This window comes from Enhydra lutris, unplaced genomic scaffold (genome assembly GCF_002288905.1).
Source record: "Enhydra lutris kenyoni isolate GAN:26980312 unplaced genomic scaffold, ASM228890v2 scaffoldscaffold33, whole genome shotgun sequence".
NCBI classification, from domain to species: domain Eukaryota; kingdom Metazoa; phylum Chordata; class Mammalia; order Carnivora; family Mustelidae; genus Enhydra; species Enhydra lutris.
Window position 1 is genome coordinate 7,255,438 of NW_019154117.1, and position 13,821 is coordinate 7,269,258.

Consider the following 13,821-nt stretch of genomic DNA (forward strand, 5'->3'; position numbering starts at 1 on the left):
TCCTTCCCCCGGCCGGGGAACGACAGGGTTAATGACGTCACTTTCAGGGGCCTGTGATACGCGGTTGCCCGACGGATCCTTTCAAGGGCCAAAACTCGCGCATGGCGCCTATAGATGAGGTCATTGAAGCGGACCAATAGAAATGCTCAATTTCCGTTTTCCTGGCGAATTCCTATCTTTTAACCCCCGCTCCGCTGCGGAAGAAGGAAAAGGCGGGCCCGGGGGCGGAGCAAGTCGAGGAAGCGGAAGCGGCGCTGCGGAGCGTGTCCCCGCGCCGGCCTCGGCCCCACGCCGGCCTGGGCCCCACGTGCACGGTGAGTGCGGCGGGATCGGCGGCCGCTCCTGGAGGGGTTCGCTCGCCCCTGCCCGGTGCTGTAGGGGACGGTCGCTCCGAGTGGGCAGAGCGGGTGCAGGTGCTCACGCCTGTCACCTGCTGGCCGGTCTTCTGTGGCCTTTACCGTTCTGGGAGTTTGGGGGTGGACGGGAGCTTGGCGACTGCTCTTCCTACGGCTTCGACCTCGCAGTGCTTGGTTGGGCTGAAATCCTTTCGCTTTGTATAGTCCGGGCGGGTGCTGCCTGCGGTCCGCCTCTCTGTCGTGCGTTCGGCAGACCTGCCCTCCGCCCTGTGCGTGCTGGGTGTCGAGTTTACAACCTGAATGAGTGTTCAGTTGCAAGTTTTCCGCGCTGGGAAGGAAACGAACTGGGGCCTGAGACGAGGATAGGGGAATCTGAAGTGGTCTTTAAGCTGAGACCTAAATCAGGACGAGGGGCAACTCTGAAATCTGGAAGCCCAGGGAAGGCTACTTTAAGCAGAGGCAGTGCCTTGGGCTAAGCTCCTGCGGTGGGGGCTGTGGAAAGGGGACCGGTGTGAGGTAGGGGTACGGATAAAGTTAGAGGAGTAGGGCGGTTCTGTGGGCACCACGATGAGTGGTCGAGATTTTATTTCCATACAGTGGGGAAACAGGCCCGTTTCTCTTCTCATCTGTGGGAGGCATTGGAGGCTTCTAAGGAAGGAAGAAACATGATAGGCACGGGTTCTATTTTGGAATTGTGTGTGATTCTGATTATTACTGAGTATATAAGGAAAGTTTTGATGGTTTGGATTAGGGTAGTAGTGCGGGTGCAAGTTGGAGAGTTAGCGGTATTTCAAAGGGATTCGAAAGAACTTATGGAAGGATTGAACATAGCCGACAAGGGAGAGAAAAATGTGAAGGGTAAATCTTGGGTTTCTCCCCGAGCAGTGGAGTGGATGGTGTGCCACCGGCTGAGAAGGGGAAGCATAGGATGGGGTATGACAGATGAGGATGTAGTTGTTTGAGGGTGTTTTGCAGTGGAGATACCGTTAAAAATTTCATTCCGGACTTATTAAGGGCTAAGTGCTTGTAAGAGAGGCAGACGAGGTGTCAGATAAGCAGTTAGAAATGCAGAAGTTCTAGTGGGAGACAGTTTGGGAGTCCTCAGCATAGAAGGCCGCGGGATTGGACGAGATCACTTAGGGAGAAATGTGGAGAGAGAGGGGAAGACTTGAGACATGCCACTGTTCAGAGGTTAGATATCGACTGTGTACCTCTTTCGAAGTACAGTGCTGGTCCTGCTGAGGGGGTGGGATCAGTCACCTGTCCTTCCATGTCCAGGAAGTCTCTGCTATTTCATCTCAGAAGGCAAAATTAGGCTGTATGGTTTTGAACACTTTATGTATAATTCAGCGATAACACTGAAGTGTGCTGTATTTTAATTTTGTTTGCTTGTATTCCACCACTTTGAATTTGTTTTTCATGTATTTTTTTCAACCTAGTAGCTTTCTATCACATAGTGTGTTTGTATGCATGGTATGAAGGTCTATGGTGTGAAATTCTAAGAAGGTCATCCAGGTGTTCCAAAAAGGATTAAGAAGGAGAATCATTTGGGAAAGGAGGCATATGGAAGAGAAATTATAAGAAATTGTCATTTAAGCTAGATTCGAAGAATGGGTAGGATTAATATTAATAGAATGGCTTTAAAGTTTGGATCCTGAAAGAGAACTGAGGAAGTTTGGCCCTAAACTTGATTGGCTTTGAATGCCAGTGTGAGTTTGAAGTGTTTCGTGGAGTCAGTGGGAAACTTTTGAAGGTGCTGGAGCAGGAAGATGATGTGAAATTGGTGACTTTGTGGAAGATTGATCAGGCAGCTGCGTGTGGTCACAGCAGAGGAGATCCACAGCAAAAAACAATCTGAGTACGAGATACAGCCTGAATCAGGAATAGAGAGAAGGAAAAATAGAAAAATAGAGAGAAGGAAAAAAGAGGAGACAGTTGTGAGAGCCACAGGAATGTGATGGTCAGGTATGATGGTACAGAGTCCCCAAGCAGATATATTTTGTTAAGTGAAAAAAACAAGACTCAACAGGCCGTACACAGTTTGGTTTCATTTATATGACATATTTGAAAAGAGGCAAAACTAGAGAGGTGGAAAACAGATCAGTGACTTCGTAGAAGAGCCAGGACAGGGTGATTGCAAAAGGCCTCCACTGGGGACTTTTTGGAGTTAGGAGACCGTTCTCCAAGGTACTGTGGTGGAGGAGAGGTGACTGCATTTGTCAGAATCAACACTGTACGCCAGAGAGTGCACTTCACCGCAGATGAAAAGAAAGTCAGCCAGCATGTCTGGAAACAGAATGTGGACTGCAAAAAATAAATCTAACTGGTACAAACATATAAAATAACTTCACTCAACAGGGTGGTGGGGGGAATTGACCTAAGTAATTTTGAAAAACAGTATTTTGAATTACTATTGTGAGGGAAAGGAAAAAAAGCTGTAACTAAACTCCGGTGGGTAAGTTTGTTTCCCATAGCCCTACAGTTGTGCCTTCTGAATCTGCTACACAAATCAGTGGTGATCCTGGGAGGCAAGTTTCTCACTGTCAAGACAAGTTACAAGTAAAGCAAGAGGGGAAGACTAGAGTAAATTAGAGTTGGATACATTAGGAGAAAGTTATTTCATAAAGAAATACAGGGTCCTGTGTCCACATTGGTTAGTGTACAGATGCGTATTACCAGCTCTTTCCAGTGGAAATAGCTAGAAGCAGTGACAGCAGGCACACCTAGCACTCAGATCGTACCGTTCTCAGTAAAGAGAACGGGGTTCCTTGGAGAAATGGCTAATTTCAGGGCTAGTCAGGGAAAATAGAAGATGAACTTAGAACTAGTGCTAGGAAGTAAGGACAAGGAAAATAGGACGGGTCATGTCACCAAGACACAGAGCGACCTGGGAGACTTCCCACTGGCCAAAGCTGGAACGGTTTGAGCAGCAAAGTCACTATAGGATTAGGTTCTGCACCAAGTAGCAAAATATGTGTGAGACTATACTGATGTAAATAACTGATTGAATAAATAAATGGAGAAGTGACAAACTTTCCCTACAGAAAAATTAAAAATACTAGAGGTAGTCATAATGAGAGAAGGAGAAAATCACCATGAAAACACCACAGTAATTGCTACAGGCAGGATCCACTAGAGAACACTAAAATCAGAGGGTGACAATTAGGATATTTGCATAATCTCAAAATGTGTCACCCCAAATATTTATCAGTTGCTCCGGTGATTTTAACATACAGATTTTTAGTGAAATTCTTTAGGACTCCCTCCGCCCCCCCTCCAACCCCCAGAAGTGGAGGTTAATTCCCCTCTCCTGGTATGGGCTGAACTTGGTGACTTGCTTCTAATAAGTATGGAAAGGGAGAGATGGTAACTTCACAGTAGAAAAATCTGGCAAACACTGCCTTATCCAAGGGATCAGAGTTAATATCACCAGTGCGGGCAGTGTATGTCTGTGATGCTCTTCAAAAATGTCCATCACACCAGTCTGATGGTGAGAGAATCTCAGGCAAACCCCAAATGATTTTTCTGCCAATTGCGTGACCAGTACTATTCAAAAGTATCTCGGTCGTGAGAAAGAAGACCAAGAAACTGTCCCTTGATGACTAAACGCAGTATATCCTGGAACAGAAAAGGACTGGCAAAATCCAGAGTTAATGGTACCAAAGTATTGTACTAATGTCATCTCTTGGGGTGGGATGTTAACTTTAGAGGAAGCTGAGAAGGGTGCTGGAGCTTTCCTTCTGTTTCTCTCTCCAAACTCCTCTGTAAAACTAAAATCATTTCAAAATAAACAGTTAAAAAACAAATGTACAGAGAAAATCTGTAAATGATTGTGTTTTTAGATGAAGACAAGCACAGAGGAACTAAGAAACGCAGGTGTAGTTATGATAAAGCACCCAAGTGATAAAATGACCCTACGGTTACCAATGACTGAAGGAAAGGGAGTGATTCCGGGGCCATCCATGGTGAAGAGTTATAACAGTGAAGCCTACACTAAGCTGCACTTTCCAGAGAGTTCTTTGGAATCTTACTGGTCCCTTGAGATGTTTCAAGGAGAAGTGAGTCAGCTGGGGTTGGAAAATCTTGCGTACTTTAGCCTGTGCTTAGTTTTCCAGGTAGTTGAGTACCAGATGAAAAGAATCTGCAAAACCTTTCTTTAAAAAGCCTAGTTAATTATTTTCATTTAATTCACTATTTCTCAAATCTATGCCGTCTTTGAACTCTTCTTTTTTCCTTATACCCACTAATAATCTTGCCAAAAATTAGTTGTTCTTGGAAAATTTCCAAGTCTTGGGAAATCTTGGAAAATTCTTGTTTTAGAAATATCCAGTATTATCTAGGAATTTCTTTAGGGGGTCAACTTTAGAACTTTAGAAATCAGTTGAATGTACAACTTTGGAAGGTAGAGAAATAGCCAGATGGCATTTGCCCTTGATGTAGTCTCTGCTTTCAGGAGCCTTGGTTAATTAAGGGGTTTTCTGTTGTGTGCCCTGTGCACGGTGAGGTCTCTATACCCAGAAGTGACTTGTTAGATTTCCTCTAAATGAAATACGAAATATTCCAACATAATCTTACTTTGGAAGCCACTCAAAATTACTGGTCACCTCTAAAAAAAATAGCCAATTGAACATTAGAAGTTTTTGTTTTAGCTACATTGGGTTACATAGGGGACTTGTAGGCAGTCTTTGATTTTCTTTCGTTAACTTGAATATTGGTAAGTGCAGCCTATTTTTTTGTTCTGGACTTTTTAGGATGGAAACCAAGAAATCAAATGGTGATATCGTTGGTTTCTCATCACAAAGCTGTCCTAGATTATAGGAAACACAACACTGAATCATAGTTAACATAGATAATGGTCTGTTTTTACCCAGAGCTGTTGTTGAATTGTTGTCCCCAAATACATCACACACTAGCCAAGGTGTGTGTGTTCTTAGATTTTGTGTTGCTGTCATGTTTTTTTCATTTTTAAAATCTTCGAAGCATGGATTGTGTAGTTCCTGGACTCACGGGCCCATGGTGGACGCGGGTGGTTTGTCCTGCATCTGTGGAGGCCCTGGACTAAGTGTGACGCTGGTTGATGCCACTTCCTGGCTGAGAACAACCCAGTGATCCTTTTGGGGTTTTGTTTTTGTCTTCCAGAACTGCTATGATGGAAGTTAAAGGGAAAAAAAAATTCACAGGAAAAGGTGCAAAGACATCACAAGAAAAAAACAGAGTTCATAAAAACAATGGTAAGAGAGCCATACCAAACCATGCTTCCTATAGGACGTGGCTCTATAGTTGGAGGGAGTGGGTGGCGGGATGAGGAGGCGTAGAGCAGATGCCAGTCTGTTTTCCTGGGTTAGGGTTAGGAAAAAGCAGGAGTTAACTGTGTCCCAGTTTGCATGTTCCCCATAAAACTAAGACATTTTAGAAATTGCCGGGATAATCAGAGGATGTTATACTCAGGGGAGACCTCTCATCTTAGCTGGGAATGCTGCTGCCACATTTTCTTTATTAATTTGCTGTGTTCGATAAATTGTGCCTGATTAATGCAGACTACTGGTAAACCAGCTTTCATCGTCAATGGTTCTAATTGTGCAGTCTCTATTATTCCATCAGGTGTCACTCTTGCAGAGCGGAAAAGTCAGAGACTCGTAAATAGCCTAAATGATTCCTAAGGCATCTTCAGTTTTTTTTCTTGAAACAGTCGTAGGGCTTAGCTATTACAGTTTTCTCATTTGTTAGCTACTTCATTTGCAAGCTTGAATTAGCTAATGATTTTTATCAAATAACTACTATAGGCTTTGAGGAAATTTTTCCAAAACTATCTATTCTGAGAAAAACTAAGGTCTCTAATTTGATATGATATTTAATAAAATAATAACATCCTTAACATTTTTAAATAAATTAACATCTTTAATTTTAATTTGATATGTGATTTAAAATGGCATTTCTAAGTTTTAGGCATTCATTTTATTTTTAGATTCGTTGTTGTTGAATGATTGAAAATTATGTATGAAGACTTGAACAAGAAGTCATTAAAGTAGAATACAAGTTATATAAATAATAATTTATCTCATTAAGTGATGTTAACATGCTTAAAACAGAAATACACCTGACTGACAATAATAGTTAACCAAAGCATTATGGATAGTTTTTATTATGCATTTCTCTAGTTTGTTGATTTTCTATAGTGAATCTTAATTATGATTTTATAAATCAGAAATTTATTTGAGAGCGAGAGAGAGCACCCACATGCAGGTGGTAGGGGAGGGACGAGGGGTTGCAGACGAAGAGAGAGAGAATCTTAAGCAGGCTCCATGGCCAGCACGGAGCTGGACCCGGGGCTCAGTCTCATGACCCTGAGAGTGTGACCCGAGCCAGAATCAAGAGTCAGACACTCACTCAACTGATTGAGTCACTGAGGTGTCCCTAAACCAGGAATTTTAAATTTTGTTTTTACTTTTTAAAATCCTGTTCTCCATATTCGAGAGTAGGACACAGTAGGTTTCCCTAAAGAGCGTGTAATTTTGTGTGACAAATACAGCCCAGTGAATAAAAGAGAAGTCAGTGCAGGATCACTGAACGGTGATGGTGATTATTATCCCTAGATTCTGGCTTGTCGAAGACGTTTCCAAGGAAAGCTGGCAAGGAAGGTGGACCTAAGATCACATCTAAGAACTTCGAGAAATGTGCCGTAAAACCTGGGAAAAAGGCTGTCAAGCAGTTCAGAAATAAGCCGCGAGGGGATAAAACAGCAAAGAACGAATTCCAGCAGGCAAATAAATTCAACAGGAAGAGAAAATTCCGGACGGACGGCAAAAGTGATGGTAAGCACTGATTCCTTCAACTTAATCTTTGTGGAAGCCTTGTTGCGCCCGAACTGTGGGGTGGTGGTGGGGTGCTCTGGAGGTCTGGTAGAGACGCCCCATTCTTGTTCCTTGACAGGCAGCATTTGGGGTGGTGAGAATAAGTAAGCCCCAGAAAGCACCTTCCCTGGTCAGAATTGTCTTCTGCTGCCTGGAGTGCCTTCCTTCCCAGACCCTTGCTGGACTCTCCGCGCTGTGGAGTTCAGCTGAGCTGAAGCGGCTTTGTGCAGTAGAATATCAGCGAAACATCCCTTTCTGGAGGCCAAATTTTATTGGTCGATTGAATGATTCAACGAACAAATATTTGAGTTTTCTGTGCATTTTGCCAGGAGATGGGAAAGAAAAATTGTCACAACCCGTAGGGGTACAGGTGCCACGTCAGCTGGAGCTCTTGGCATGGCATTTTATTTATTTATTTTTTTGAAGATTTTATTTATTTATTTGACAGAGATCACAAGTAGGCAGAGAGGCAAGCAGAGAGAGAGAGAATGGGGTGGGGAAGCAGGCTCCCCGCTGAGCAGAGAGCCCGACGCGGGGCTCGATCCCAGAACCCTGGGATTATGACCTGAGCCGAAGGCAGAGGCTTTAACCCACTGAGCCACCCAGGCGCCCCATTGGCACGGCATTTTAAACACATACACACACACACGTTCTCACGTGAAGACCCGTCATGATGTAGCCCCGGTTCCTTTTCTGTGGGAGTGATGTTCCTGACACGTCAGGATGGATCTCTGCCTTTATTTTCTCATATTTGCGTGTCGGCACTGAGGGGAATTGGATACTGGAGGTCCCCGAAGCTATCGTGTGTACTGCAGCCCGCCGTGGCAGATGTCAGGGCGCCCAGAAGCTGGTGGAATTAAGTGAGCTCGGTCAGGGTCAGCCCTTCTGTTCTGTGTGGTACACCATGCCCTGATGCGAACAGGAAATACGCCCTCTGTTCGGGCAGTCTCTGGTTACCACGGGGAACAGATAAGTAAGGGGAATAATGAAGTACGTTGTAGTAAAGCGTATAGCCATTAGAAATTACGTTCTTGAGAAATAATTTAGTTTTGTGGAAGAACGCTTACAGTAGAATAATGTTTCAGTGAAGCAGTGAGATTCTGAATTTTTAAAGATTAATATAAAACATACATAGGGAAGTGGCAGGAAGAAAATAAAATGTTACTACTTCTGTGTAGGTTTTGATATGATAGGGGAATTTTGTTTTTTGCATTTTCTAGGTTTGTATATAATGCATGTGTTTTCTAATCTGAGGAGGGAGACGTTTAGAGGGCAGTAATTCCCCAAAGGGTTTCTCGAAGGACACTCAGATAAATAATACCTATTTTATTAAGTTGTTCTTTGTTTAGCCTTAAGTGGGTTTTTTGATTCATTTGGTAAGATACTTAGCTTTTGAAGACCAAAAAGCTCTAATGGAAAGATACTGGACTTCCAGAGCATTACTCTGTAGAAAACTGAGAAATTTGGACTGGGTACTGTCGTGAGTAAGAGGCAGCAGAGCACGAAGTTTCGGAGTTGTCTCTGGGTTTCAGCCCTGGTTCCACAATTGAGGACTTCTGTGACCTTGGACAAGGAACAGAAGGAACTTCTTAGTGCCTTTGTGAGAAAGGGCATGTTAATAGGGTTGTTGTGAGAATTAAATGATAGATAACAACACTCGGGATACTGAATACATTTTCATACATTTTTCCCTGTTTTAGTTTGGACTGGTTTTTGTTTACATTAAGAACTGATTATACCTAAAGTCTGAGGACTGTAATGTTTTACAGTAGAATTTTTATTTCACAATTGAAAAGGAAGCTTAACATTTTTCAGTTGCTTTTACAATCTTTTTTTTTTTTTAAGATTTTATTTATTATTTGATAGAGATCACAAGTAGTCAGAGAGTGAGGCAGGGAGAAGAGAAAGCAGGCTCCCCGCTAAGCAGAGAGCCTGATGCAGGGCTCCATCCCGGACCCCGAGACCATGACCTGAGCCAAAGGCAGAGGCTTTAACCCACTGAGCCACTTAGGTGCACTCTGTTAAGAGTCAATATGTATCTGTTGAATGAATGAGTGGTTGTTTTCAACCAAATTTAGAATGTATAAACTGCTCAGAAAATGAAATAAAGTCTGAGTTTATAGGAAATGATATTTTTACAACAAATGTTGGTCCTGATAAGTGATTGCCCTGTATACCTCATTCGTACTGGTTTGCGGTGTTCAGAATGTTAAATGTAATTTCTATAATGACCAGAATAATTTCTCAAATGACTAGAATCAGCAGCCAAGAAACCTAAATGGGACGACTTCAAAAAGCAGAAGAAAGAACTAAAGCAAAGCAGGCAACTCAGTGACAAAACCAACTATGACATTGTTGTTCGGGCGAAACAGATTTGGGAGATCTTACGAAGGTAATGCTACCTCATGGCATCATTATTAGTCCTTGGAGAGCACGGAGGGCTGCTGGTGCCCCTCGTAGGTAGTGAGCTGTCCTACCCGGACCTGCACAGCGCTGGCGTTATTCAGGGAGCCCTCAGCACTGTGCTAGGCCCCATTGGTGTGGGACATCTGCGCGTGGCAGGAGTGTGCGGAATGGTGTGGATGGGGTCAGACATGCTTATGGAAATGGATGAGAATGAAAATGGATCGGAAATGCTTTCTGACAGAGTTCTGAGAAAAAGGAGGATAGTTTCTTATCTGCTCAGTTTTGAGATACTTAAGTGTTTGGTATCGTGGACACGTTTTATTACTTTCCCTCCGAGGTTCTGGCTGCGGAGATTTAAATTGATGCATAAAATTACACCTTGTGAGATGAGTTCTTGTCTTTGAGAAAATTGCTTTTCTCTGGCTGCTCTGGAATAGTAATTTTAATGTCAGAGGTTTGCTGCCTCCAAAGAGAAAATCACACCTACCTGGGTGAATGTATGCTGGTAGGGTTTTTAGTTTCTCCTGTTTAAAATAATGTCTTTACTTAAGCTCTGTTTCCCCCTTTATTCTCATTTATAGAAAAGACTGTGACAAAGAAAAGAGAGTGAAATTGATGAGTGATTTGCAGAAGCTGATTCAAGGGAAAATTAAAACTGTAAGTAGGGCAGGCTCACAGTTGCCTGTGTTAACAGTTGAAATCGACTCACTGTCAGGAAGGGCCGCGTGACCATTCATGATCTGTGAAGTTGTTTTAAATGTATTTGGCCACAGATTTCGAGTACCTGTTACAATATTGACTAAATAAAAAATTTGATAGTTGGGACCTTACTGCTGGGAAATGAGTAAAATATCAAGTATTTGGCTGTTGTCACTTTTTTCAAAAATTTACTTACGGTAAATCAGTGTTCTTTAAAGTTGCCTTGAGGAATTTATTAGTTAGAGAGTCTTTCTCTGAACTCCGTATGCTTCCATATGTTCTAAATTGCTGGTTTTTTGAATATATGATGTTAACAGATGATTACTTCTTTCATCATTGCTTTTACAAACATCATACAGAGATCTTTGAAATACAGATTTGGGAGTTCTAAACTAATTTTCATTGTTGCTCCTAAATTGTATTTTATAATAAACCTCTGTTGATGCTTGTGTATTGGGTAAATACTTAGCTGACTGTTCACTTGTGAGACAACAGACTTAGTAGCTTTGGGGACCCTGGGGGGGGTAGCCTTTGCCAGACCACATACGTAGGTCTAATCAGATGCTGTTTTGCAGTTTGAAGTCTTGAACTACGCAAGTTCCCAGCAATTGCTTTCTTCTTTATTCAGGAAGAAGTCTTTTCAGGCTAGAACTTCTCAGTTCCAGCAGTAGTCTGTTATCCTTGATTCATGAGTATTTTACACTCAACTTTCCCAACTACCCTTTAGTTAATACTGCATGGCCTTGGGAGTGAACGTGGTGTTCAGATCCTCATTCTGCAGCTTAAAATGTGTATGCCTTTGGGCGGTGACAACCTCTGTATCGATTACTGTGTGCTAGGGGTTGTGGTAACCATTGCATACTTTGTCTCCTTTAACTTAATGTCTTTGTCCCTGATGGACATTTGATACATCTGGGATTCAGAGAAGTTAACTTTCATCCCCAGGGTCACAGGGATAGTTTGCTCCTTAACTTCTCATAAACTTGCTTTTCTCATCTATAAAATGGGCATAGCAACAGCACATTCTTTTTTTTTTTTTTTTTTTTAAGATTTTATTTATTTATTTGACAGACAGAAATCACAAGTAGGCAGAGAGGCAGGCAGAGAGAGGGGGAAGCAGGCTCCCTGCTGAGCAGAGAGCCCGATGCGGGGCTCGATCCCAGGACCCTGATCAGGATCATGACCCGAGCCGAAGGCAGAGGCTTAACCCAGTGAGCCACCCAGGCGCCCCGCAACAGCACATTCTTAAGGTTCCTTTGACATCGAAATGAGGAAAATGTACTTGAAGCATCAATCCTGGTTATATAATAAGAGATCAGTATGTACGAAACAGCCATCTTTTTAAAAACTTTTAGTTTTATCAAAAATATCTCTGTAAACGTCCCTTAAGGAAATTCTTCTGAAATGCATGGTATGTATGGTAGCTGGCAAAACTGAAGAATGTCATCTCATACAATTGAAACAAGCATTTCTTCTCCCGATCGACCTCGGTTTGATTTTATCCATGAGGACCCTACCTTTTGACTAGCAAGGAATAATAAGAGCGGTAACAGTAAGACGTAATACTGTGATAAAGACGCCCATCTTCAGAGAGAATCAGTGTAAAGGCCCAAACTGGTCTTTCCTGCAGATCGCGTTTGCGCACGATTCCACCCGTGTGATCCAGTGTTACATTCAGTACGGGACTGAAGAGCAGAGAAAACAGGCATTTGAAGAGCTGCGAGGTATTTCTTTGATGCGGGAGATTAATCGTGATTGTTCACACGAAGTCACTGTTTTTCTCTTGAAATACCCAAGACTGCCCTGGAAAATAATTCTTACTGAGGGAAAGCCGTGTGTTCTCTGTAGGACCTTTTTTTGTTTTATTAGTTCATTGCGTGAGACAAGTTAGGAGAGTTGTCTGTGTTCCCAGGATTGTGCATCTTGTAGTTCTTTGCTTCTGGGGGACTGTAGTGAGGCTAGCAAATCGTTGTAAATGTATTTTGTTTTTCAGATGACTTGGTCCAGTTAAGTAAAGCTAAGTATTCCAGAAATATTGTGAAGAAATTCCTCATGTATGGGTGAGTTGTTTTATTTATAAGATATATTGTCATTAGTTTTTTAAAGGTGGGGATACCAGTTGTGCACGTGGTCTGGGATCCTAATAATGGCCCTAGGCAGATGCTTGTGATGTTTCTGGGGCGCGTGGTCTTAGAAGCAGTTATTCAAGTGACGTAAACGACGGCCTGGCCTTCGACACTCTTGTGAGTGTATTTTGATGCCCTGGAAGAGGAGGTGACCAGTATTTAGAAGGTGGAGGGCTGGGAGGGGCAAGGGGAGGAGAATCAGTGGGGTTAGGGTTAGAAAATGTCAAGACAGGAGGGTTTCCTAAATTAGCAGGAATTGCTACTTGTCCTGACTTCTTTTTTTTGAGCATAAGGTGCCATAATGTGCTCGCCAATAGTGAACAAAATTTCCAAGTATTTCCGGCTGTAATTGAATAGTGTAATACAGGGAAGGGACACCAGGCACGTACTGTGTGCCAGTCCCAGTGCCCTGTGCAACCGAGGTCACGCGGCCCTCGCCTCAGCCACATTTTTTGTGTTCTGTGACCGAAGAAGCTGCATCCCAGAGAATTCCAGTAACTTGCTCAGGATCCCTCAGCTGCCCAGCAGAGTCAGGTCTCAGACGCCAGTAGCTGGCTGGCTGCCACGGAAGCTGGCAAGCTGGAGGTGGCCTTCCGCCTTGCGTTTCTCTGGGGCGCACCACCCGGCATTTTGATGGGTTGGGCTTAGGGCAGTTAGGTTTTGTTGCCGCCCAGCTTTCTTCTCCCGTCACTGAGCTTTTCCCACTGTCGCATTGGGCTTAGGAGTAAGCCACAGATCGCAGCGATCATGAGCAGTTTTAAAGGCCACGTGAGGAAGATGCTGCGGCACGCGGAGGCGTCCGCCATCGTGGAGTACGCCTACAACGACAAGGCCATCTTGGAGCAGAGGAACATGCTGGCCGAGGAGCTCTACGGCAACACGTTTCAGCTTTACAAGGTGACAGCCCAAGACGTTCTGTGAGCGCTCGCTCTTTCTCCGTGTGCTGTGCCTGACTCTGCAGTGCCCTGTTCTCAGAAAGTAGTTTTGCTTTGGCTGGTCCATTAAGACACTGTCTCCCACCCTTTGTTCTCTTGGACGGTTTTGCTGGTGTTTTGAGCCAAGTGATCAGACAGATTTCTCTTCCTCCCAGAGCACCATCTCTAAATCCCCTTTAAATTAAACTTACATTGTTACTCCCTCCCCAGTGCTCTGTCTAGTGCTTTGGTGTGTCCATTTTCTGACAGACTGAGGGGGACGACTCTTAATAGGTAGCAAAGCTTTGTACCCGCCCCCGGCTCTGGCCGAAGTGCCTCGGGCTCCCCATTGCTGCCTTCCGAGTGTCTTCATGGTGTGGACTGTGCTTCTCTAGGTTGTATCCAGGGAGGAAAGGGAGCACAGAGAACCAGCCTTGGATATAGTACAGGGATTGAATCAGAAAGAGGC

General features: G+C 43.6%; 1 protein-coding gene across 1 annotated transcript in view; it reads left to right on the forward strand.

The window, feature by feature from the left end:
- The first annotated feature begins 237 nt into the window (after positions 1–237).
- LOC111153614 (pumilio RNA binding family member 3) overlaps positions 238–13,821 on the forward strand; it is a 47,670-nt gene continuing 34,086 nt past the window's right edge. Inside the window, exons 1-8 of the mRNA XM_022512751.1 lie at positions 238–314; positions 5,496–5,587; positions 6,950–7,168; positions 9,464–9,599; positions 10,195–10,270; positions 11,943–12,036; positions 12,306–12,372; positions 13,161–13,335. Coding sequence (XP_022368459.1) covers positions 5,503–5,587; positions 6,950–7,168; positions 9,464–9,599; positions 10,195–10,270; positions 11,943–12,036; positions 12,306–12,372; positions 13,161–13,335 — 852 coding nt within the window. The 5' untranslated portion in view covers positions 238–314; positions 5,496–5,502. The remainder of the gene's footprint in view (positions 315–5,495; positions 5,588–6,949; positions 7,169–9,463; positions 9,600–10,194; positions 10,271–11,942; positions 12,037–12,305; positions 12,373–13,160; positions 13,336–13,821) is intronic.